This window comes from Hydra viridissima, unplaced genomic scaffold, assembly GCF_058129835.1.
Source record: "Hydra viridissima isolate aposymbiotic clone 2 unplaced genomic scaffold, HvirCarnegie_v1 scaffold_4, whole genome shotgun sequence".
NCBI lineage: Eukaryota > Metazoa > Cnidaria > Hydrozoa > Anthoathecata > Hydridae > Hydra > Hydra viridissima.
In genome coordinates, this window is record NW_028324303.1 from 17,209,846 (window position 1) to 17,236,491 (window position 26,646).

Here is a 26,646-nt window from a genome sequence, read left to right on the forward strand (position 1 = left end):
ACTTGACCATTACTGTTTAGGGATCTAATTGTTATCCTGAGTGCATTTTTTTTACTAACTATGCAAAAGTGTTAACGTTATAAGGAAATTAGTTGCTTGTAGCAGGAAAGGTTATTTTAGTAAAAAGATTTTTCAAGAATATAACAAACAATGCAAAGTTTTAAACTTTTATGGCTCTCAGGTAAGATATTCTTGAAACGTAATATCTTAAATAAATATGAAAAATGAAAAATAGGTGTTTTTACAAGCTGAATAATATTCTAAGCCATAAGAAATCAAATTAAAAAAAAAAGTTGCTAAAAATGTGCACAATGAAATCACTGACATGCTGCATGCGTGAAGGTATCATTGTGATAATAGCCTTACTTTGTGTAACCAATGTGTAATCATAATTTTTGTTTATCATTAGATGCCTGTTTTAGGAATGAGCTACAAGATCCTGCACTATTAATCAATTTGAGAAATAAAAAATTACTTAAAGATTCATGAGATGGAATCAATCAAAATTTATTCATGAAATTTTAGGATTAAGCATATTTTATAATATGCTACAATGTAGTATAAATGCGTATAGACTCAATTTTAAAAAAATTATACTTTGGCCTTGATGGATTCAAATAGAATTCACTATTTGTGATAACAAGTTTTTCTTATTAATAAAATATTAAAGGTTTCTTTTTTTAAAATTTTAAAAGTTGCCTTTTTTTTTCTATATGCTTTGGACCTATCAAGGCTTTACTTTATATTCTACTGATTTCTTTTTTTTTTTATTTTTTTTATTTTTTTAGGTGAAGAATTTAAAAATCACCCTCTCAACCTAAAAGGAAATAATGACTTTTTATGTTTAACTCAGCCAGATATTGTTTATGATATTCACAGGGTAAGGAAGTTAATTATTCAGGTAAATGAGAATAGTTATAGGGCCATTTTATGGCAAATATTTATCAGATACCATAATGGACCACCCTAAATTTTAATAAAACTTGTTGGGAGGGTATATATCAATAAGATAAGGCTTAAAAATCTCACTGTAACTCTTGAGAAGTGGCTAACAGGGCTGTGGAGTTGGTAAGCTGCTGTTCCGACTCCGACTCCTTGATTTTATCATGGACCGACTCCCGACTCCGACTCCGACTCCTTCATAAGTAACCAATTTGTAACAACAAATAGTTGTTTGTTTTACTACAGTTATTTGTTTGTAACAACAAATAACTGTAGTAAAATGTTAACATTGGCTATTTCATCACTATGATACAAATAATCCAACCACTTAGTGCTTTAAACAATATTTATAAGAAAACAATTTCTGAACAAACAACTTTTCTGAACTCTTGTTATGCAATAAACTCTTATGCAGTCGCTAATAACATTATGAATTTGTCAAAATCATGTTTGAAATATTGTCAGTTGGACAATATTTCAAACATGAAAGAGCTTGTTCTTCTTTAAGTTCATATTCTTTAAGAATTTTTTCTACTAAGACCTGGAGAAATTCGCTGGTGTGATTAGTTTTGGCGTCTTTTACTACCAATGTCTTGGTAACTGCTTCATTTTTTTCAAAAAAGAATTAAACATTGATTGGAAAATAGCTCACTCTGTTAAGAAACACAAAGCGTCCCTTGAGACATTCATTTAGTTCTTCTCTTTGTTTAACAGCTTCTTCAATCACTAATTTTCTAATACTCTCTCTCTCTCCAGAGAAACAAAGTTAATTGAATACTTACAGTCTTTCTGTTTGTGGAGCAACTCTTTGGTGCTTGGTGGTGGCACGCCTAGCTTTCTACTAAGAATATTGTGCACAGTGCTAGACAATTTAAGTCGGGAGTTAGAGGATCATGAAGTTATCTAGTTTAAGGGAAGGTAGAGGAGAGCGCAAGGGAGGTGATATATGATTCTAAGTGATAAGCAGCAAAATACCCTATTGCTTATCACTGTTTTAAAGGCCTAAAAATAACATCTCAAACTCCTTGTCCTCCAGTTGTTGCAAACTACAATTCTCCATTGTGTCTGGATATCCTACAGCTTTCAGACCATCCTGGGACTTGTAGTTTTGTAACATCTATAAAATCCTTATGAAAATTATGAAACTTTGGAAGATTTTTTTTTAAACCGGAGTCGGTACAATTTTTCCGACTCCGACTCCAGCCAAAATGAGCTCCGACTCCACGACTCCGACTCTGACTCCACAGCCCTGGTGGCTAATATGATTGATTTGTTTATTTTTAAACTTCAAAAAAGGTTTTAACTTTGATGCTGCATTATAACTTTTTATCTTTGAATTGTTTTAGTGCATTTTAAAATTATGTAATTTTATGTTATTTGCTAAGATTTTTGAAATTCAAAAAATATTTTTATTTCTTCTTTTTTTTTTTTAATCAATGCACTTGGATGATTTTTAAAAATCTCAGAGGGCACTTTTGATGACTCATAACTTTTAAATAAAGTGATCTGATCACCTGATTTTATCCAAAATGTATATCAATTATGAGTAGATCAACATCTGATTTTTAGCGTTTGTGCAATCTTTAAAAAAGAGTTCCTCAAAATTAGGGGTGGTAAACGATTAACGATTAATCGATTAAAAACCATTAATCATTAATCGATTAATTAACAAACGATTAATTGATTAATTTTTTTTTAACAACAACTTTGCGTTTTTTTGTTTCAAAGATTTTTACGAACATTTACAAGCGTTTTTTTAACGAACAAGACTTGTGTTGACTTCTATGTTGATTTGCCTTTATTTTCCGGCATCCGGTCAAATATTAGTATAAACAAACAAAAACAATGCTTTTTTCATAGGGCCATTTCTTAACCACCATTTACAATGTCGTTTGGAAAAAACCGCTCTGAAGTTTGGAAACACTTTTTATTGGAAAATAAAGGCAAATCAACATACAAGTGCAAACATTGTTCAGTTGAACTTAAATTCCATTCATCAACTTCAAGTTTCTTGTATCATTTAGAGCACAAACATAAAATTTATTTGACAAAAGTTATTTTAGAGAAGTCTAAAAATATACAGCCAAGTATTGCTACCTATTGTAATAATACAGGTAGCAAAGCTGAAGATGTATTAGCTCGTTTAACTGCTGTTGTTCGTATCCCTTTTGCAACTTTGGCCAATAGCAAAGATATTAAAAATGGCTGGAAAGCTCAAGGACTTAAAATCCCTGATGATCGACATGCTATAAAGACAATTGTTATGAACTACGCAAACTCAATTAAGTTAAAAGTTGTTCAAGAGCTTCAGCAAAAAAAATTAAAAGGAGAAAGGTTTTCAATTTCTCTTGATGAGTGGACTTCTGGTAAAACTAGAAGGTATTTATGTCTCAATGTACATTGTTCAGACAAATGTCACTATGGTCTTGGGATGATTAGAATAAATGGTTCATTGCCTTCAGAAAGAGCTGTTAATATTGTTATTGAGAAATTAAATGAATTTGGCTTAAATTTGATCAATGATGTTTTTGGATGTGTTACTGACGGTGCATCAGTAATGAAAAAAATGGGACGAGAAATGGGAGTTATACACCAACTTTGCTACTCCCATGGAATTCATCTTGCTGTATGTGATATTCTTTATAAGAAAAAATGCTTAGAAATAGAAACAACTCAAGAAGAAATAATGACTGATGAGATTGAAAATGAAACATCTGATTCCGACCCTGATGATGAAAACAACACTGAAGAATGCTGGAATGAGGAAAGTAATAGCTCTGTTTCACAGGAAATCCAGTTTAATGAGGACTATGGCGTTATCATATTGAAGGTTCGTAAAATAGTCAAACTTTTTAGAAAATCTCCACTTAAAAACGATTCCCTTCAAAGTATTTGTAGAACAGATTTAGGAAAAGAACTCAAGCCTATTTTGGATACTAAAACAAGATGGAATTCGCTAATAAGTATGTTAAAACGATTCTTAAAATTAAAAAATGTTATTGCAAAGGCTCTTGTTGATATATCTAGAACAGATTTAATTTTAAAAGAAGAGGAAATAAAACACATTTCTGATATTGTTCAGGCTCTACATGTTGTAGAGTTAAGTGTTATGGAACTAGGGAAAAGAGACTGTGATCTGATAAAATCTGATAAAATTATTTTGTTTTTACTACAAAATCTTAAAGAACAAAATACTAACATTGGTCAAAAATTATTTACTGTTGTCTCGGAGAGAATTGTTGAAAGAAGAAATTGTAATATTGCTGGTTTACTGTGCTTTTTACATAACCCAGCTGACTATAAATCAGACTCAGAATTTCCAGATAATCTTTTGAAATACCCACATAAAAATAAAATTGCTAAAACTGCTAGAGAAATATACCTACGTTTATTTCTACATGAGGAAGTAGAAGCAGCATATCAGTCTGAGTTAGAGTACACTTGTAATGAAGAACCATTAAGAAAAAAAACTAAAGGTGAAGAATTAGCAGAAATAATAGCTAATACAGCTTCAGCAGCAGGAAAAACTAAAGGGATAACTTTTAAATCTTCCCCTCAAGAAGTTTTGACATGCATTAAACGCGAAATTGCAGTTCTCGAAAGCACTGGAAACAGACCAAGTTCTTTAGAAAAGATTTATAATGCCATGCTAAGTCTTCCCCCGTCTTCTATAGAAGCAGAAAGAAGTTTTAGTGCAGCTGGTTTATTTGTTACTAATTTAAGAACTAGCTTAAACGATGATACTGTTGATAATTTATGTTTTTTAAGATCATATCTGATTAAAAGAGAAATAAAATCATAAAAAATAAAAATTACTTTTTAATAAGTTATAAACACATTTTTTCTAAAATTAATCGAAAATTAATCGATTAATCGATTAATTTTTCGAAATTTAATCGTTAATCGATTAATGTAAAATACCGATTAATCTACCAGCCCTACTCGAAATCACAAAAAATTTGCAATTTAGCAAGGAAAACTTTAAGTGCAGCCTTTCATCATGGAAAAATGTCAAAAGTCAGATTTTTTATTTTTTATTCATCTAAAAGTATTCACAGAATATTTAAAGCATTGTGAGAAATATTAGAATAATGTCATTGGTTTTCTTAGATCGTGCATGAGATTTTTAGTTTTTTTTTTTTCTAGATTAATAATAGTGTTTAGTTTGCTATTGTAATAATATATACTTTTATTCTAATATTATATACTTTTAGAAAGTTACAAATTGTTTTGCAGTTTTAAAATGGGCAGGGTGCCTGAAGATACACTATTCTAACTTGTTTTATCATTTTTCAAGTTCTTTATAACTGTAAGTCAGTATTGGTGTAACTGGCAGCTTTATGACATTTAATATTTGTATGTTTTTTTTGGTAACTGGTTAAGTTGACTCATAGCAAGATGGTGGAGTGTTGTAAAAACACTGCTGAACAATAGACATGAGCAGTTTCAAAGTTTGCGCAGCATAATATCAAGTTTTTTTACCAGTGGATCAGGCACCATCAATTTGAGTCAGGGTTACTCACTGACTGAAGAAAAAAACAAAAGATAAAATAACAGTAAAAAGTGTATGACCCATGTTGGGTTAAATTATCAGAAAAGTATTAGTAACATTCTGATAAAAGTAAAAGTAACATTCTGATAAAAAGTTGATTTTTATCACAATTTTACTTTGTCACAATTTGATTTTTATCATTGACCTTTAAACTAGTTGCTGGTTATTTTCCTGTTTTCCTGCTCTCTATTATCAAAGCCAACTTGGTACAAAGCATTATGATAAATTTCTGACCAGAGGTCCAGCATTTTGGAGATGTTTTCACTTCCATATCAAGTGTTCTCTGTTTGTTGGTATGAGCTGTTTTCTAACTAAGACTAACTTTCTTAACAATCTCCTTTGAGAAAGCGCATCAATCTTCAGCAAAGTTTCAGCTTTACTTCTTTTTTTTTGGCCTTTGATCAGTGACTTTGGTCTTACTAAAGGCAGAAGAAAAAAATTTATTATTGAATGAATAATTATTAATTTTATTATTGAATGAATAATTATTAATTTTATTATTGAATGAATAATTATTAATTTTATTATTGAATGAATAATTATTAATTTTATTATTGAATGAATAATTATTAATTTTATTATTGAATGAATAATTATTAATTTTATTATTGAATGAATAATTATTAATTTTATTATTTAATGAATAAAAACGAAGCATTAAATTAAAAAGTTATTAAGCCAAAGTAAAGAAAAATTGAAAAAGAAAAGTTAATAAATGAGATTAACTTATTTCAGTATCTTAAATATTTTGATCGGTTGAAATCACAACTTGTTAAAAACAAAAGATTGTTATAATAAAGAATGTTACCAACTTTATCTGTTTCTCAAGAACTGTATAAGATTTTTAGAATTTGCTTATCTCTTTAATATACACCACAAAAACAATTTTCATTAACATCTGAGGTGTTCTATGCCAAGTGGAATGGCCCTATATGAATTAGTGTTAAATACTTTTATTATCATTTTTTATATGTGTAAAATAATTAACACATGCTAGAAAAATCTGTCAATAAATATTTACAATGCACTTTTGACTTTTATTTAATCCATTTGTTTAGGTTTATTTTAGAAGTTTACAAAATTCTAAAAGAATTCTTTAAAAAACTTATTGATTTATTTTCTTGACAATTTATTTTGTAATCATTTATTAATTAATTAAGATATATAAATATAATTTATTTTCTTTTTTATACAATTTAGTCTCTGGTTCATGTGCTTTTTTTCTTTAGTCTTTATTTTTTTCTTTAGTCTTTATTTTTTTTCTTTAGTCTTATTTTGAAGCTGGGGCTGATTTTGTTGAAACAAATACTTTTAGTGGAACAGCAATAGCTCAAGCAGATTATGGAACTGAGAAATTAGTAAGGCTGTTTATATGTATGTAACTGTTAAAAGTATTAAAAGTAGATTAATAAATAAATGAATTTTTGTGATTTCATTTTACAGTTTAATTGTTTAAGGTATATAGAATGAACAAAACCGCAGCTGAAATAGCACGAAGGGCAGCCAATGATGTCTCTAAAATTACAGGTTAAAAAGTATAGTTTTGATTTCTGTTTGATGCTAACAACTCTGTATTTATGTTCCTACAAAAAAATATTTACTTTTAAATCAATAGAGAATATCATCATCAAATTATCATTTGCTTCATTGATTTTTTTTTTGCTAAACAAAACCTTTCAAACCAAAAAAAAAAAAATTTTTCAGGAAAAAATGTTTTGCAAAATAATAGCAACTATAACAGTTTGTTTAGTATATTATTCTTAATATATTGAATAAACTGTCATAATTTTCAATATATATATATATATATATATATATATATATATATATATATATATATATATATATATATATATATATATATATATATATATATATATATATATATATATACACATATATATATATATATATATATATATATATATATATATATATATATATATATATATATATATATTGAAAATTATGACAGTTTATTCAATATATTAAGAATAATATACTAAACAAACTGTTATAGTTGCTATTATTTTGCAAAACATTTTTTCCTGAAAAATTTTTTTTTTTTTGGTTGATCTGAACCAGCTCTTTATAGAATTTTACAAACAAAAAAGTGTAGATATTAAAACACTAAGAGTTTTTGTTGAAGGATTCACAACTTTACTAAGAATCATGCCTAAAAATTAAATTTTTCAAAATTGAATTAAAAAAATAAGCTTTTATTTAACAAACTTTGAATTTATTTCAGGAAAAAAAAAAAATTCTCTTTCTATTTAAAAGCTGTTCTAAAATGAAATTTTTTTGAACCAAAAATGCAAAAAAAAAAAGGCTAACAATCATTATAAAAGTCTTTTTGACTTATAAATCATTTTTCATTTCTAAAAGAGTAAGATTTGCTTTAATAAAGTAAGACATAAAATTATTCTATTAAATTTACTTGGATTGATTTTTTTGATTTAAGGTTAAAAAGTGTAAAGAGTACTAAGGAAAACAGTTATTTTTTCTATTTTGTTTTTTGCCAGTTGATTTCAATTTACTAATGCACATGTAATGGATGAATTTTATCATTTACATACATGTGTTAATGCATGTGTCACTTAATTATTACAGCTGAAAAATTAGTTTTATTTAAAATCGAGTTGTATAATTTATTCATTTACATCTTTTTATCTGCAAAGTCTTAACTCTATAATTTAATAAAATAACTGCTGTCTAAGCTATGATTTTAACAAAGAAAACTTTGTCCGTTATTAAGTTTTTTTTCTCTTCAAATTCTTTGTTCAAGGGTTATTTCATTTAAATTCAACCAATTAAAATAGGCAATTTTTATTTATTTAACTTTTCATGTTCATGCATTTAATTGAAAACTATACCCAAAATCAAAAATATAACTGGGTCATTCCACGCCAAGTGGTCCAGAGGTCCCCGCACTACCATCTCCGATTTTTTTAAAATTTTGACAGTATGTTGTTAAACATGTTTCATGAACATTGCCAAAATTTCAGATCAAAATAATTATTATTTCGGATTTTGTGGTACTTTTTGTAAAGCTTACCCAAACTTCAATATCTTTCAGTGGCTAAAATTCCTATATTTGGGGTCCTATATTTTTGCAATGAAAGGGTAATATATCTTAAAAACGTGGTTTCTTAGTAAACCGAAGGTGCAGATCACAAATAATTTATTAAAAGTTTCATATTATGTCTATATTTTAGTCTATGGTTCGCCAAATATCGTCACAAACGCAACACTATAAATATTTTTTATTTATTTGTAGGGTCATATCTCTAAAACTAAAAGTTTTTGAATATTGCTATTTTGTCAAAAGGTTCTACATACTGTCATAATAATATGGATTAAAAATTTGCTATTCTAAAAATTTCTCTGCTGAGTTATTCTGAGTGCAATATGGCGAAAAAAGTGAAAAACCCTAAAATAACGTGTGTTTGAATCCCTAAAACATGATGTGAGCAAATTTTTTTTGTTTTTTTAATTGTATTATTGGAAAGACCTTATTTAAAAATTTTAGAAACAATAAAAACTGACTTGGAGAGATTTTTCTTATGAACGAAAAAAATCTAGTTTTTATAAGCTAAGTTAGGTCTGCAAAGTCTTTGATATTTTAAAAACGATATTAAGGTCCGTATATTAACTATTGCCATGTAGAGGTAATTTTAGTAAGTAAGTATATTATTATTCTACGGACAAATCTCTCTAAATTAATTTCAAATATTTAAGTTTATCGCTAACATCTAATATTCGAAGACGAAAATTAGAATAGATGTTATAGTAAGAGTTATTTTAAATTTATCCTGACATGTCTGTTGAACAAAACTTAACTACTTGTTGTATTGGAAAATTTGATGGAAGTTTATGTCATTTAAGTACTTATTCTCAAAAAAAGGGTTTTATTGACTTTTGCTCAGAACTTTCGAACGAGGAACAGAGTTTGATTGTGAGGCGAACTTATAATTTAATCAAAAATATTACTTTAATTTGTTTCCACCACAAATCACTGCTGTTGGTTAAATACACGCATTTACAGCGCCATTGTTTAAACCCTTTTGGTATGGCTAATCGTTGCTCAGTTAAAGGCTTGAGATGTATTGACCAAGAGACTGCAGACTGTCTTTCGAATTTAACAAATAAAGTTATTTGTCCAGGTCAAAAATTGTGTCCAAATTGCTGCAAAGCTTATTCAACCACAAGCTCTTCAAGTGAAAAAATTGACGATATTGATGACATAGATGATATATTTTGTTCAACTGACACTATTAACACTAGCCTTTTTGAGCTTGGAATTTCACCTTTAAGAAAACGTGTTAGTAAGAGAGATCATGCTAGTTATGTAAAAAGCAAAATTTCAAAAGTGAAAATTGCAGTTGCAGAAAAAATAGTTGTTGTTAGTGGTTTATCACCAGATAATAGTGTCCTACCACTAAGCAGTGCAAGTGTAGAGTGTGAGAATTGCATTGACTGGTCAGATTTGATATTAGAATTGAAAGATAAAATATCTACAATCAGTAATCCCCGTGAAAAAGTTCAAGTTTTAACTCTTATACCAAACAGTTGGTCAAGAATAAAAATATGTAGTGAGTTTAAAGTATCAGACAGAATGGCTAAAGCAGCAAAAAAGTTAAAAGCAAAAAGTGGAATCTTAGCACTTCCAGAAAGAAATGGAGCAAAGAAATTGCCAGAACATGTTAAAGAAAAAATTCTGAAATTTTATGAACACAAAGCTTTTAGCAGAACATGTCCAGGGAAAAAGGATTTTGTATCTGTAGGCATTGGTGCAAAAAAAGTGCATATGCAAAAAAAATTACTGTTAGTTAATTTAAAGGAACTTTTTTTGGAGTATAAAAAAGAAAATGGAGCTGAAGTCGGATTTTCTAAATTCTGCGAGCTACGTCCAAAATGAAATTTGTGAAATTTCAGAAGAACAGGAAGATGTTTTCATTGATTTTATGCATCCTCATGGTATGGCTCAGTCATTTTACTGGCCTAGCATCAAGGACAATTGTTGGGTTCCTGAGCAGCATGTTATTGCAGTCATTCCAAATCCAATCAGTTCTGCAACAGGTCGATATTACAATTTACCGTCAATTGTTGTTTCAGACATTAATTCCAAATTTGAAGCAATTTTAAATATCTAATTTGGAATCAAGTTGATTATAGTTTCGTACAACTGAATTTTTTCTATCACAAATTTTTTTTTTGTAGATAAGAAACAATATGTTAACATAAAAATATTTGTTTTTAGTTTTTTGTTGCAGAAAATGTGTCGTAAAAGCTGTATTGTTAAACTAGATTTTGCATCTATAACCAGGACCGCATTTGTGACGTGTTGGATTGATGGTGCTCTTAGGTATATGAATAATCGTCGCCTAAAATTTCGTAATAAAATTTAAAAAAATACATATATAAAAAAAAAACAAGCGCCCCTTTTTGGTTGGTGCCCATAGTCAGTTGCCTCAACTTCTCTAGTATTTAAAATTGCCAATAACATGCATTTATCCACAGTATTTTATAGATAATAAGATAATCTCTTCAATAAATCTGTTGTAAGTTTTTTTCTTTTCCTTGGCGTAGTACCATTTTCAAGAGATTAAAATAGCTCTTCTAAATCTTGAATTTAATGGCTATATATTCTAGTTTTTATTGTCATTAAAAGCTCTCTACTTAAAGTACCATTAGCTTCTTTTAATTTTCTTAACATAAAATCAATTGCTAATTGGGATATTGCAAGATTAGAAGCGTTTCTACTAAAAGCTTCAACATTTAATTAAATAGGCTTTAGCGTATTGTCAACTAATGTTCCGTATTTATATTTTCTTAAAGTGCACACTTCCAATACCTTGAAGAGTTTCTTAAATGATACAAAATTGTTTCAAAATACATTAGAAAATATTATAATTTATATTTTGCCTCTTTCTGGATTAGATTTACCCAACTATTTTGTAATTGACAGTTTTGATCCAACCGTTAATTTTATGAACTTTTTTTACCGTGGGTTGCCTTAGCGATTATATAACTACAACATTATCTAAGCATGCTATTATGCATTACATACAGATGACTAGAGAGGTCAGGGATTCAAAAAACACCCTGATGCGTCCGAAACAAGTCCAGGCATTCAAATCACGAGACTCGCCGAGTCTTAGGCCGGGTATTCAGCCACGGACTCGCCGTGCCCGAAAAAAACCGGGTACCCAGACCCGAAAATCCCTAGAAATAACTGAAGCAAACGTTAAAAAATATTTATTGAACATTAAAATATTTTGATTTTTGGCACAATAAGCTTTGATTTTGATGCAGTATGATAAATCTTTATGTTTAGGACGAAATTGTAAAATTCAAAAAATTTATATATTGACCATGTTTTTTTCGTTCATAAGAAAAATCTCTCCAAGACAGTTTTTATTGTTTCTAAAATTTTTAAATAAGGTCTTTCCAATAATACAATTAAAAAAACAAAAAAAATTTGCCCACATCATGTTTTAGGGATTCAAACACACGTTATTTTAGGGTTTTTCACTTTTTTCGCCATATTGCACTCAGAATAACTCAGCAGAGAAATTTTTAGAATAGCAAATTTTTAATCCATATTATTATGACAGTATGTAGAACCTTTTGACAAAATAGCAATATTCAAAAACTTTTAGTTTTAGAGATATGACCCTACAAATAAATAAAAAATATTTATAGTGTTGCGTTTGTGACGATATTTGGCGAACCATAGACTAAAATATAGACATAATATGAAACTTTTAATAAATTATTTGTGATCTGCACCTTCGGTTTACTAAGAAACCACGTTTTTAAGATATATTACCCTTTCATTGCAAAAATATAGGACCCCAAATATAGGAATTTTAGCCACTGAAAGATATTGAAGTTTGGGTAAGCTTTACAAAAAGTACCACAAAATCCGAAATAATAATTATTTTGATCTGAAATTTTGGCAATGTTCATGAAACATGTTTAACAACATACTGTCAAAATTTTAAAAAAATCGGAGATGGTAGTGCGGGGATTTTTTCGGAAATTGGACCGTTTGGCGTGGAATGACCCAACTGTTTTGATCTTGTTTTAAGCACCAACACATTTTTTATAAATGGACATTTTAAAATAACAAGTTTGCAAAAGTTTTCAATTTTCAAGTTTTTAAAAGTTTCTAAAAGTTTCTACAATCAAAATAATTTCTTTAGTTTTATTTTTCCTATGGCTTTGTGCACATTGAAACAAAATGTTCTCCTATTATCTAAAAGACACAAAAGTTGTTATGGATTCTTTAAAGTAGTATTTTTAATAAAATTCATGCTTTTGAGTAAGCTACTGTGTCTTTATATTAAAGTTGCATTGAAAATTTTCAAAAATAATAAGTTTTTATTATTTTTTGTCAAAACTAACGATGCTTTTGTGGCTAAAAATGAGCAGAAAATAGGATCTTTTTTTTTTTGTTGAAAATATACAGTCTTTAAGATTCCTCCCTTCATATCAATATCACTAAAAGGCTGCTATGAAGGTTTCCAAATTTAAAAAAAAAATTTTTACTATTAGTTTGTATCTATAAATGGAGCAAATCTGGAAAAATTCAGTTTTTATGCTTTGCTAAGCTCTTTGCAATCAAGTTTTAAAGTTGTTTTAAGAATAAAAATGTGTCCAGATGTGTGGATTTTGATGAAACTCTAATTTAAAAAGTATAAAATTCAAAATTACAATTTGATACATGGATTTCTTTGCTAATTTCTTTAATATACTCATTAAAATCAACCAGAACCAATCCTTGTAACAAAAGAATTCATTTAATTTTTTTATACATAGTTTCAAACTATAAATATGAGTTTGGAAAACAAAATACAAAAAATTTTTTCCACAAGTTTTTACAATGTAAACTGAAATAAAATGATCCTCAGTTGAAATTCTAAAAAATTTAGGCACCTACAAGTATGTTGCTGGTGCCATGGGACCAACCAATAAAACACTATCTATATCGCCATCAGTGGAAAATCCTGCACTTAGAAATATTAGTAAGTTTATTGTTTTATATTTTTTAGCTCTGTTATTGAATTTTAGTAAGATTAACATTAAGTGATATTTGTTGTCAAGAAACCAAATTGGTACAAGGTTATTTTAGCATATTCTGAGGAAAGACAAAGCATATTTTTACATGAATTTGTTATATATATAACATCAAATCTACAAATAAATTTTTCTTTGTGACTATTACTAAGTTTGAAAAAATTCAATATAAGAAAAAAATTAACCCCAAAATACCTTCTACTTTCCTGTGAAAAGATTAACTTTTTGTGACAAATCAATTTTTGTATAAATAGGTAACTTCTAATAAATATTGTTTTATATTTATAATAAATTTGCTCAGTGTAATTTCAACCTAAGTATTATATGTCTTAAACATTATATTTTAACTTTTTTGAATATGCTTCTTGTAAATAATTGTAAAAATTTTTGTAACACCTTGCAAACTGCAAGAGAAGTTTAAACATTTTCAGCTTTTTTATGTTTTTTTTCTGTTTTATCTTAAATGTGAATTTTTATGTTATTATTTTTTTATTGTTACTATTTTTTATTCTTTCACAGCTTTCGATCAACTTGTAATGGCTTATAAAGAGCAGGCCATTGGACTTCTTGATGGTGGTGTAGATGTGTTGCTTGTTGAAACCATTTTTGATACTGCAAATGCTAAGGTACACTATGTAAACCATAGGCTACAATTTCAACATTTTTTTATTTTCTTTCTCTATTTTCTTTCCATTATCTTGATAATTAAGTGTGTGATTATGTTGGCATATAAGAATATTATTTAGTTTTACAAAAAACAAATCTTCTTTATTAAACAGTTTTTCTTCAACTTGTTATAATACTCTTGTATACTCTTGTATGTAAAATAAAATATATTTAGAAAAGTTATTTTTGTGTGTGAATGTTTTTATTCTACACAGAATAGTAATTAAATAATAGTGTTGCATGTTTGATAAAAAAAAGATGGTGCAAAAATGATGAAAATACTATTGTGTTATTGTTTGATCACCATTGGTTCATAAATGGTGTAAAGAAACAAAATAACAAAAATGCATTTTATAGAATAATCCACTCATAGAAAAGCAACCATTTTGAAATCTAAAATTTTTTTTTAGGCAACTAAAAATTACTGTGAAAGTGAAATAATATGTTAGAGAAGTTTTTAAAAATTTGTCATTTGAAAAAATAAACATGAATTTATTAAAATCTAACCTAAAGTTCTTCGTGTTTAAAAATCAAATTCTTCTTCTTGCTATCAAGTTCTTCACTTTGTTAAAATTATACAATATTTTTTTTACACAATATTGACACAATATTTTTCTACAAAAAGTCCAACTTCTTCCACATAAAATCATATTGACACAATATTTTTCTACAAAAAATACAACTTCTTCCACATAAAATCATATTGACACAATATTTTTCTACAAAAAGTACAATTTCTTCCACATAAAATCATATTGACACAATATTTTTCTACAAAAAGTACAATTTCTTCCACATAAAATCATATTGACACGATATTTTTTACAAAAAGTACAATTTCTTCCACATAAAACCAGATTGTTCTTATCAAAAAACTTTTGCGTAAGGTTTTTGATATTACTTATTATAAATTTTAATATTTTGATTTTAGGCTGCTTTATTCGCAATTGATACTCTTTTTGAAGAAAACTACAAAAGAGTTCCTGTGTTTGTAGGTTGCTTTATTTTCTACTTTTTAAATTTAATGAAGTTACTTTTAATGATCCAAAAAACGTTTTTTGTGATTTTAAAAATGGTTTAGAATTGTTTTTTAATGTTTTGAGTTGCACTGTTTAGGTATCAGGTACAATTGTTGATAAGAGTGGACGCACACTATCCGGCCAGACTACTGAAGCTTTTGTTACAAGCACTCAACATGTTAAACCTTTGTGGTAGAAATTATATACTTACACATAAACATAATTGTTAGAGCAAAAAGAATATATTATTTGTATGTTATAAATGTATATAACTTAGTTAAGGACATCATTTAGGTGAAACATTTTGTTATCTGACCAAACAGATCTTATTGGCTCATAAGGACCATACCTTAGTTATACTTACATAATATTCTATACAACTTGTTTTTAATTAACTTCTTATCAAAGCACTCTTAAATTTTATTTATGGGTCACTGTTCCATAATTTGGGGTTGAGTCATCAATGAAAACACCCGAAAAAATCCTTTGGAGGGATCGAACTACATACCCATGGGATATCAGAACAAGTGATTTTAAAATCAATGATTTCTGTCCGTGAAAGAAATTTGCATTTTAAGTTTTTTCCTATACCGGCTAAATTTGAGAGATTGCTTTTTGACAAATTTTTAACTTTGGCAACTATACAAAGATTTTTTTTTTTCAAAATGTTTATTTTCTGAATAAATAACAAAGGAACAAGAACAGACCAAGACATAAAAATAGTTTTTACTTCAAGAATGACTTCTTAGAATGCTTTACTCTAATAGCAAAAAAGTCATTTTTTTAAATATTTCTAAAGATGTTTACTGTTATAATCTACAATACAGTTAACCAAATGAGATCCATATTCTGGGTGAGTCCTGTCTCTCTTATACCGTTGCCATTGAGGCTTGAAGTTTGAATGCAGAGCTTCGGTGGCCTGCTCACTGTAAAGTCCAAGAGCTTAATTGCTGATAGAGATGAACTGAGACACATGAAAGAACACAGTTTGGGCCTTTGGAGTGATTGAGATTAGAAGTGCCTTTTCAAATTGTTGAAATGCTTCAAAAAATGGAAGTGCTACATCTACAGCTGCTTTTTGAATTTTTTGTTTTAGAATATCAACATTTTTCAAAAGCTTGTGACAGTGTTGTCCATGAAAATGACCACTATGAAAGGGTTTAAGAGGTATGTTTAATTCCATAGGCCAATCCTTCCCATCTGATTCATCAGTTGATCAGATTCTTGTACAGATGGTTGACAACTCCCAACAACAAATGTAACTCCTTAGGTGGAATTGCTTTCAAAATTAGTGTATCATCTGTTGCATTGAGTAGAGGTGTGTAAATGACATTTGTAAAATGCTTCTCACTCTTCAAGTCACTTCCTTTCTTAACAAATGCTTGATGAGCCATTCTGATACTTCCAAAAGTTCTCAAGGAACCACAAGCGCCAAGGTTTGAGGAGTCAGCATCAAACCAGCAGCAAGGATGTCTGCTGGCACGGGATTGAAGACCACAGACAATGTTAGTTACTTTCATGTCATATGACAAGATATAGGAAATAGAATTAGCATCTGTCAGCTTCAAAAGGTTTTTGATATTCTCATATGTCTCAGGCATTCCTTCTGATATAGCTATTATTAGCTGTTTCTTTACTCCAGAATCCTTTAAGGATGAGCTGCAAAGCCTAGGAGGCTTCAAAACAGGACTTTTTGGTGCTGCAGTTATCTGAAGAACACCAAAACTCATCTTTAGAAAGTCACCTTCACCATCTAATCCAACCTTTACAATGTGTTCTTCAGGGACAGCTTGTGCTGATAAAACAAATTGCAATAGGTGACCAACATTTTTACAATTCACAACATCTCTTCGAGTCTCATTGGTTGAACATTTTATTTTAGAAACAGTAAAATGATCCTTGAGCATCTGTCCGTGTTGTGCAAACTTCTTAGCAAAATTTGCCTCCACGAGTCTTTGAGGGGCAATAGAATTGAAGGTTGAGACAAGCTGTGTCATCTTATTATTGGACAGTTCTGTATTAAGTTGCACAGTTGGAAGGCTTTTAACTGGAAGAGGATCTCTAAACAGTCGAGTTGGAGTAGCTTTGCCCGAAATTTTAAAAGACTTAGTGCATAATCTAAAGCATGTGCATTAATTTAATTCCATTAATGCAAGGAGAAATCATCAAATAGGTAAACCTTGCACAAATTAATAAGTACTGTCTTATCTAAGAGATTTTTCTTTCTGAAATTAGAATTTAAGTTTGAGTTTTAATGAATATTGGCACACAAAAGAAACTTACCAAGTTTTATTGGTAATTTAGGATCTCCACCTGAGAGTCGAACCGTTCCATTTGGAGATGCATCTTGAGTCCCTAACACTGAAGATGCCACAATATCAGTAGTTTTTGTGTTTGCTTTTGTTAGGGGAATCAAACTTCTGGCTCCAGCAGTGCATTTATGGGGTAACCCTGGCCCAAGTAATGTTAGACATTTTGCACATCTTTTTTCAGTTTTAGTTGACTTTTCATGAGTTGTATCAACTGCCAATGGAGGTGGTGCCTCGCATTTTGTTTTTCCAATTTGACAAATAATACAATCACAAGGCAGAGAGTTTCTTGTTTATTGCTTCACAATGATTGAGTTAAAATCATAGAGCTTGAGAAATGGCTTTGTTAATGTTCCTTCGTCTATTTTTTGCAAGTGAAAACGACAGTTTGTACACATGCCATATGGTAGGCGATCATCTGCAAAGTTTAAGGGTATAGGGCTATGTTTTTTCAATCTGTTGATTAGGAAAGGTGTTAAGCAGCGATCACTCTTTGACATGCAGAGAATGCAAACAGAGTTACGACATTCAGACTGAGCTTTTGCAGAATTCGGCATTTTCAACAAATTTAAAAGTTTTTAATGAAATATTTATGTCTCCTAATGTGAAAACCAAGGAAAAATGGTAAAAATTATCAAGTGTTTAGGATTAACTGGAAATCAAAACAATAGTAGAGTATAGTAGAGTTGGGATGTGGCAACTCTAATTTTGAGAAATGCATTAAATTAGTTTTTAATTTTACATACTATTGCTTAGAAATTCCTGTAAAAATATAAATGTTATCTTTGTTATCAAAATAAAATTTTAAAGAATAAAAAGTATTGAATTATAGCCAAAGTTGAAATTTTGTCAAAAACCCATCTCTCAAATTTAGCCGGTATAGGAAAAAACTTAAAATGCAAATTTCTCTCATGGACAGAAATCGTTAATTTTAAAATCACTTGTTCTGATATCCCATGGGTATGTACTTTGATCCCTCAAAAGGATTTTTTTGGGTGTTTTCATTGATGACTCACCCCCAAATTATGGAACAGTGAGGTGTTATCAAGTGTTTTAAAAACTTAAGTAAACTAACTTAAGTAAATATTTTTCATAAATGATTGGCATGAAAAAATGTTTTACAATATTGCTTTTGAACTGAGTTTGATAAAAAAATCTTACTTTGCTTTTTAGGTATAAAAACCGGAACTTATGTGCATGATTTCTAGGTTTCTTGAAAGAATGGTTAAAAACATTAGAGTAATTATATGGATATCTTGCTAAATAAAAATTTTCCTATGCTTTTTGTAGATGCCTTTTGATCTAAAAGTGAAAAAATTAGTGAATCTATGTTAATAAAATTAAAATAAAATAAAAAAAGACAATATGGCATTCTATGATGTTGTGAATAAATAGAGATAAATTTTTTTTTTCTAGTCAGAGAAATTCTATAAAAAAAAAAGTTGAATTTGCCTAAATAATTTCTAAGGTCAGTATTGATGATTGCAATATTAGGTAGCATTTTTCTTTGGCAATCAGCAATAACATTTTTACCATCTGTTGTTTGAATAAAACAAAACTCAATTAAAACCTAACAAATTGGAAATGACAACAATGGAAAGAAATTAACATTTAAAAGTTAATTATCATTTATATATTACATTCAAAATGAAATTATCTTCTTTTAAAAACTTGCATTTTTCTTTTTTTAAATTATAAAATAAATATTTTTTCTTTTAATTAACTTTTATAGAGTTACTTATTGGTTTAGTTTAGGTTTAAACTGTGCATTAGGAGCTGAAGATATGCGACCATTTATTGAAAGAATTGGTTTGATGTTCGAAGGTTATGTTATCTGTTATCCAAATGCTGGTAGTATTATTAAAATGTTAAATTCTTTGGCTAAATTTTTTTTTTAAACTAATAAAAGAAAATTTAATAGATTAAGAATAAAAAAACAAATCATAGTAAACATAAAAGTTAGCTAGGAACTTGTTGTTTAACTGTATTTATAAATTGTATTTATAAAGTGTGTTTAACTTATATTTATAAGGTGTATTTTTGAAATTATCAACAATTTTTAGGATTACCAAATCACTTTGGTGAATATGACCAGACTCCTGAAGAAATGGCAAGTAAGATCAAGGTACCAGTTGAAGTATTTTATTTCTTTTCACTTTTAGTAAGCTGTCATCATGTTTTTAAAAGATTATTACTGAAATTGGGTGAAATTGGACATTTTTACTTTCTTAGGAGTTTGCATTAGATGGCTTGTTAAACATAGTGGGAGGTTGTTGTGGAACAACACCAGCTCATATAAAGTTTGTTAAGTTTTCTTTTGTTGAATTAATTAATAGTCAAATGATAATCAATCTTGATTTAGATCAGAAGCCTTTTCTGCTTACTTTGAATAATTTATGAAAAATTAATATTAGGTCTATATAATCACCTTTAAAATAAATTTTTTGCCATCTTCCGAAACCTCTCTGCTAAAAACTTCATAAAGAACAAAGAACTTCATGTTCATTATGAAACTCCTCATTGTTTGCTAATTATCACCTAATGATGAGCCACTCCAAATTTGGTTCTCCTAATACACAAGAGAAGGTTGTGCCAATCAGGATCAGTTTTGGGTAACTTTTGGAATGGTTCATTTGGATGAGTTTGCTTGCTAACTCAGAGGAGCTCTGTATAGGACCTACCTTGAGCATGGAATTCAGTATTTTATCAATACATGATGGTCAAATTGAATGCTCATCTCACAGACTTCAATCTCATGCAGCATATTTTAAAAACCAGTCATAAGGGATGGATATGATTAAAGAGATTAAAGAGGTTTAACTTTCTTTATCCTTTAAACTGCTTTACTTGCTGAACTCTGTTCTCTCTTGAACAAAAGAAGTTGGCATAGTAAATATGATCTTTGAGTTTTTTCAGCTAATACAAAAATTGATTCTTTTTACTGTATATAGTTTTGTGGAAAATTCTAGAAATATAAGTGCAGTTGATGCATTCAAACAAAACTAAGGAGTTTTCTGGAATGAGCATTGAACACATTTTGCCTAAATAGTATTCAATTGAAATGGGATGCTGTTTAAATAGCATTCAATTGAAATGGGATGCTGTTTAAATAGCATTCAATTGAAATGGAATCCTGTTTAAATAGCATTCAATTAAAATGGGATGCTGTTTAGGCAAAATGAGTTCTCTGCTCAAGTTTGGTCGTTGATTTTCCATATTTTTGACTGACCATCATGCTTTAGAAAAATTATCACTCTAAACTGCAGTTTTGCAGTTTTTTAATTTAAAAACAATGTTTAAACAATAATAAGAACTATTGTTTTCATTTTTTGTTTAATAAATTATTTTTTAATCATTAAGGGCAATTGCTGAAGTAGTAAAAAATGTATCTCCTCGTGTTTTGCCAGAGCAATTGCATTACGATGCACTACTTCTTTCTGGTAATTTTTAAATTTTTTTTTGTTTGTTTGATAAGAGTTACATTAGGTTGTAAATTAAAAATTTCCAGACAACTTTCCAGTTTTATTAGTTAGCGAATTTAATAATTAAACTCTTAACCAGAATTTAATGCATATCAATGTTATTTGCATAAAAAAATTTTAATAAATATTTGACAAAAATTGATACATTTTTTTAATTTTAGACTTAACTTCAATTTTAATAAATTCTTGTAAATTAAAGTAAATTTGATCAAGAATTTAAATAACTAAAACAAACTCCCTTTGATAAATTTTGTTTGCTCAAGGATTAAGGTTTTCTAAAGGGGTGTTAAAACCTCGACGACAGATAATTATCCGAACATAACCAAAGTTTATCCATTTGATTAAGTTTTTTTTAATTACATAAATTCATTTGATTAAAGTTTCCTTTCAAAGTTTTATACCAAAATATTTAAATTTCTCTACAAGTTTTTTAAAGAAGTGTTCTTTAGATAAAGGCTACTTTTTTCTTAACATTCTGTCCTATTAACCAATGTATAAGAGATTAAATTGCAGAAAAATTGTGTTTCAATTGGGTTGATGGACTTTATTGGCTAGATCATAACTATTAAATTTAGCTTTAAATTTCAACTCATCACTCTATAGCACTTTCTTCAGTATTTCGAGTGTTCAATTTTTATGTTTTTTGACTTATTGCAATCCCTTCTTCTGTCTGTTAATGGTTTATAACAAGGGTTTCCCTACAGCTACTCTTCAGTGAACATCTTCATTTCATGATTAAAAAATTTGTTTTAATGTCTACAATTTGCCTCTTTCTTAACAAGCAGTCTATGTTCTCAACTGGTTGTTAAAATCTTCCTGTCCTTAGAAGATGTGACAGTTCTGGGTTGTTAATGTATTTTGGATACATTAGCATTGGTATATTTTTAATAACTGTGTTGTTATTTCTAGAGAATTCAGTAAATAATTCTACCATCCCTATAATATTGATGTATACTGACTTGAAATGTAAATAAGAATAAAAATATTTAAATATGTACCAATCTATAAATTAAGAACATTTAAAGGTCACAAATGTAAATTCCATATTTTTTTTGTAACTTTCTTATGTGGTCAGGCTTGGAGATGAAGCGCATTTCGTCTGATTCACTTTTTTTGAACATTGGTGAGAGATGTAATGTTGCTGGCTCTCGTGTATTTTGTAATTTGATCAAAAATGGAAGGTTTGAGGTAATTTTAAAACTATCAATAAAAGTAAAAATTACAATAAGAAAATTCTTTTTAATTTTATTTTATGTCATTTCTAAAATCAATTTATATTTTTTTACTATAAGGATGCATTAGCAGTTGCAAAGATGCAAGTTGAAAATGGTGCTCAGGTTCTTGACATAAATATGGATGATGGAATGTTGGATGGCATAAGTTGCATGACAATGTTCTGCAATTTAATCTCTTCTGAGCCTGATATCTCAAAGGTATGTGGATAAATCTTTGTAAATATAAATCTCAAGAGTCTTTTGCTAAAAGTTTTGGATATATTTTTTTTTTTACAAAAGAACTTTTTTTAGGTACCATTATGTATTGATTCATCAAATTTTGAAGTTATTGAGGCAGGATTAAAGTGCACACAAGGAAAGTGTATTGTGAACAGTATTAGTCTGAAAAATGGAGTGGATGATTTTTTACAGAAAGCAAGTCTTATTAAAAAATATGGTGCAGCAGTTGTAGTCATGGCTTTTGATGAAAATGGGCAGGTGGGTTAAAGTGTGTTTATAACTGGATTGTTTTTCTGTTTCTAATTTTGATTGGTTGATTTTTTTTTAAAAAGAATTTAGTAAAATTTGGAGTTTGACGTTTTGTATGTTATTTGAAATAAGATGTTGTTTAATCACATTTTGCTTTTTGTTTTTTATTAAATTTTTACAGTTACAATTTTATTTTACTGCAATTTTAATTTGATTTTTAATACTAGAATGCAGCCAGGTAAGCTTAGCTGCAATTAGCTCATAGTTGTAGTGCTTGCCATTTGTAACTTAGTTTAAAGTCAATTATAAATTACACTTTGTCATTGTGGATGTCAGGGTACTCTTTCAACTAATCCCAGTGTTTTTGTGGAGTTAGAAAGTTGTATGTTTTATAGAAGCTGAATAGTGTGTGTGATTTTTTTTGGGCTATATTATCAAACATAGATAGCAAAAGGACATAAAAATAAAGTTAAAACCTATTTCCGAAAAATTTTAATATGATAAAAATCAACAATTTGTTATCTCAAACTGCAAAGCTGTATAAGAGATATTTAAGAATATTTGATATATTTAAAAATATATAACAGATATTTAAAATATAAGAGATATTTAAGAATATATAACAGATATTTAAGAATATATAAAGAGATATATTAAGATAATATAATAAGAATATATATTGAAGGAATATAGTGAGATGTAACAACATTAAAAGTTTTTAGAATTTTCTTTACAATCTTTTGTAAATTCTTGTACAAAATCAACTCATAAAAATTCATAAAAAACTCATAAAACACTAGAATATTGATATTCCATTTAAACGAAATGATGTTTGTCAAAAAAATATTGTTACTTTTTCTTCATTCACTATCTAGGCAGCCAATTTCCAATCAAAGGTTGATATTTGTCAAAGGTCATACAAGCTGCTTGTTGAGCAAGTTGGATTTAATCCAAATGATATAATATTTGATCCTAATATTCTGACAATTGGGACAGGCATGGAGGAGCACAATAACTATGCTGTAGATTTTCTTAATGCCATCCGAGAAATCAAAGTAACAAACTCTTTAAAACTTGTTACTTATATTTGTAGAGATTATCAGTAAAAATTGTTTTGAGCAAATTTGAAAACAAAAATTGTTTGTTATTTAAGAAAACCTGTCCACATGCAAGAACAAGCGGAGGATTGTCAAATCTTTCATTTTCTTTTCGTGGCGTTGATGTTGTTCGTGAAGCTATGCATGCAGTATTTATTTACCATGCTATCAAGGTAAAAATATAAATTTTTCGATAAATATTTGGAACAGATACATTTTCAGTCAAAAACAAGAAAGTCACAATATTTTAATTATTTAGTTATGTTTTTGTTTTATCATCAAAATGTTTTTCAATTTTAATTTAAGAATATTTTGATATTACTTTCAAGGATGGAAAACTCTCCCTTGGTAATAAACTATTTATTTTTTAGTATGGTCTCGATATGGCAATAGTTAATGCAGGTGCTATTCCTTTGTACGATGAAATTCCTAAAGAACTGTTAGAACTTTGTGAAGACCTGATATGGAACAAAAGATCAGATAGTACAGAGCGAATGCTAGAATATGCTCAAGTAAGTTAAAATTTTTTGTCCTTTTTTACTGAAAACGAAGGAAAAAATACAATCAGAACCAAAAGTAGTGCAAATAAAACCTTTCAGCATGCAACTGACTCACATTCTTTAGACTGTCAGCAAATCAGCTAATAAGTTGGAAGCGAGTGAGAGTTGGAGAAGTGAGGATGTTGTTAAGAGGCTACAATACTCTCTCATTAAGGTGAAAACCATTTTAGTAATTAAAAAGCAATGACTTTAATTATCTTTTTAACTTTTCATTTTAATTTACTTTTAATTTATTTTTTACTTTTAATTAAAGGGGATTGATAAGTATATATTGGATGATGTCGAAGAAGCAAGACTTTTGTCTCATCTATTTCCAAGACCACTGAATATAATAGAGGGGCCATTGATGAGTGTCAGTTAACATTTGATAAGTATTTGATTAAATCTGGCTTTTGATTCAATATTTATACTTACAATAATTTTCAGATCAAATTGAGTCAATTCTAATTTTTTTTTTTTCTTGTTTGGAATGCAAATTTTAATGATTTCTGGATGCAGTTGCTTCCACAGCATATTTGATATTATACCACTGTAATTGCTACCATATTGTGTACTAAGTTTTACCAAAGTTTTGTGTGGTAAAAAAGTTTCTCAAAAAATTATTTTAAAATACTTTTTTTTGAAAAACTTAGGCAATATAAAAATATTCAAGTTGTTAAGGTGAAATTTGTTAAAAATTTTTCATAAGATAATCGTAATTAAAGTAAAGAAAACTTTTCTAGGGAATGTCTATTGTTGGTGATAGATTTGGAGCAGGGAAAATGTTCTTGCCTCAGGTATTTTCAAATTTATTGGAACAAAATCATAATACATTCTTTTTGGTAGTCTTTTAGATGTTTGATTTTAATTTTAATTGAAAAATAATTTTTGTAGGTTATAAAGTCTGCCAGAGTGATGAAAAAAGCAGTAGGTCATCTTATTCCGTATATGGAGAAAGAGAAAAGAGAAAATGGAAATGTAGCAGGAGAATTTGCTGCAAGAGAGGTTTTTTTATTTTATTTTATTTTTTTTTGTTGCTGTTTTTTTTCTCTAGATAAAATTACATTCAATATAATAATAATGATCTTTAATTTTTCTGTCTTTTACATTTACAAAATGCTTCATAAAAATATTTTGTAAAAAAAAAAAAAACACTCTGAAAAATTTTTGTTCAACAAATAATTTTTTTGTTGGTGAGCAAATAATTTTTTTTAGTATAAATTTTATCAAATTACCAAAGATAAAATAAGTTCATAAAAAAATTTATCATATATTTTTGTAGAAACTGAATAATGGAACGATAGTGTTAGCGACGGTGAAAGGAGATGTGCATGACATTGGAAAAAATATTGTTGGCGTTGTTTTAGGATGCAATAACTTTCGGTACTCAAATTCTAATTAGAATCTGTAATAACCTCTTATTTCAGATTTTTTTCTTTTTTTTTTCTTTTTTTTTTTTTAATTCAAAAATAGCATGTTGAATTGAATTTTTCTTTATTTTTTTTTAGTGTAATAGATCTTGGGGTTATGACACCTTGTGAAAAAATCCTTGAAACAGCAGTTAGAGAGAAGGCAGATTTTATTGGGCTCTCTGGTCTAATCACTCCATCTTTAGATGAAATGATACATGTTGCAAAGGAAATGGAGCGCAAGGGGTTTAAAATTCCTTTACTTATTGGAGGAGCAACAACATCAAGGTAGATTTCAATTTTTTAATTCTAATTTTTCAATCAAGTTGAACTCAAATTTTAAAAATTTCTTTGTAATTTTTATAGGACACACACTGCTGTGAAAATTGCACCTCGATACACCCACCCAACAATTCATGTTCTAGATGCATCAAAAAGTGTAGTCATTGTAAGAAAAGATTTGAACAAAATTTTTTTTAGTTATTTAGTTGCTATTTAAAATATTTTTTCTCTATTAAAGTGTTTATTTACAAAAAAAATCTGGAAAGTTTTTGCAGAAATTTTACACGTTAATGTTTTTGTCAATATAGGCCCAAGCATTGCTTGATGACATTAGTAAGGCTGAGTTAATTGAAGAAATCCAGGAGGAATATGAAGAGATCAGGATGGATTACTTGGAATCAAAAAAAGTAAAAAAAAAAAAAAGTGTTAGTATCACAGTCCTTATTTTTTACTACTTTATTTTTTTTACCATTGTTTGAGGCTGTTTTTTTATAGGATAGAAAGTATGTCTCAATTCAATATGCAAGAAAAAATAATCTGAAGTTAGATTGGCATGATTATCAA

General features: G+C 28.4%; 1 protein-coding gene across 5 annotated transcripts in view; it reads left to right on the plus strand.

The window, feature by feature from the left end:
- LOC149890191 (methionine synthase-like) overlaps positions 1-26,646 on the plus strand; it is a 31,059-nt gene that overhangs the window by 602 nt on the left and 3,811 nt on the right. For 2 of the 5 annotated variants that reach the window (XR_016451467.1, XM_090083905.1), the window contains exons 2-27: positions 789-880; positions 6,763-6,852; positions 6,952-7,021; positions 13,432-13,524; positions 14,096-14,202; positions 15,174-15,233; positions 15,359-15,453; positions 19,321-19,421; positions 19,634-19,695; positions 19,803-19,870; positions 20,931-21,010; positions 22,128-22,240; positions 22,345-22,485; positions 22,579-22,764; positions 23,631-23,810; positions 23,909-24,025; positions 24,224-24,364; positions 24,477-24,566; positions 24,666-24,764; positions 25,135-25,188; positions 25,286-25,396; positions 25,674-25,774; positions 25,900-26,088; positions 26,167-26,248; positions 26,391-26,489; positions 26,578-26,646. The exon at positions 26,578-26,646 is cut by the window's right edge and continues 4 nt beyond it. Coding sequence is in view for 3 of the 5 variants with exons in the window: in XM_090083905.1 (XP_089940031.1) it covers positions 789-880; positions 6,763-6,852; positions 6,952-7,021; positions 13,432-13,524; positions 14,096-14,202; positions 15,174-15,233; positions 15,359-15,453; positions 19,321-19,421; positions 19,634-19,695; positions 19,803-19,870; positions 20,931-21,010; positions 22,128-22,240; positions 22,345-22,485; positions 22,579-22,764; positions 23,631-23,810; positions 23,909-24,025; positions 24,224-24,364; positions 24,477-24,566; positions 24,666-24,764; positions 25,135-25,188; positions 25,286-25,396; positions 25,674-25,774; positions 25,900-26,088; positions 26,167-26,248; positions 26,391-26,489; positions 26,578-26,646 (2,690 nt within the window). In the remaining 2 variants the exon portion in view is untranslated. Of the gene's footprint in view, positions 1-788; positions 881-6,762; positions 6,853-6,937; positions 7,022-13,431; positions 13,525-14,095; positions 14,203-15,173; positions 15,234-15,358; positions 15,454-19,320; positions 19,422-19,633; positions 19,696-19,802; positions 19,871-20,930; positions 21,011-22,127; positions 22,241-22,344; positions 22,486-22,578; positions 22,765-23,630; positions 23,811-23,908; positions 24,026-24,223; positions 24,365-24,476; positions 24,567-24,665; positions 24,784-25,134; positions 25,189-25,285; positions 25,397-25,673; positions 25,775-25,899; positions 26,089-26,166; positions 26,249-26,390; positions 26,490-26,577 lie in introns of those variants that run through there. The other 3 variants (XR_016451468.1, XM_090083906.1, XM_090083907.1) reach the window with 3 other exon arrangements.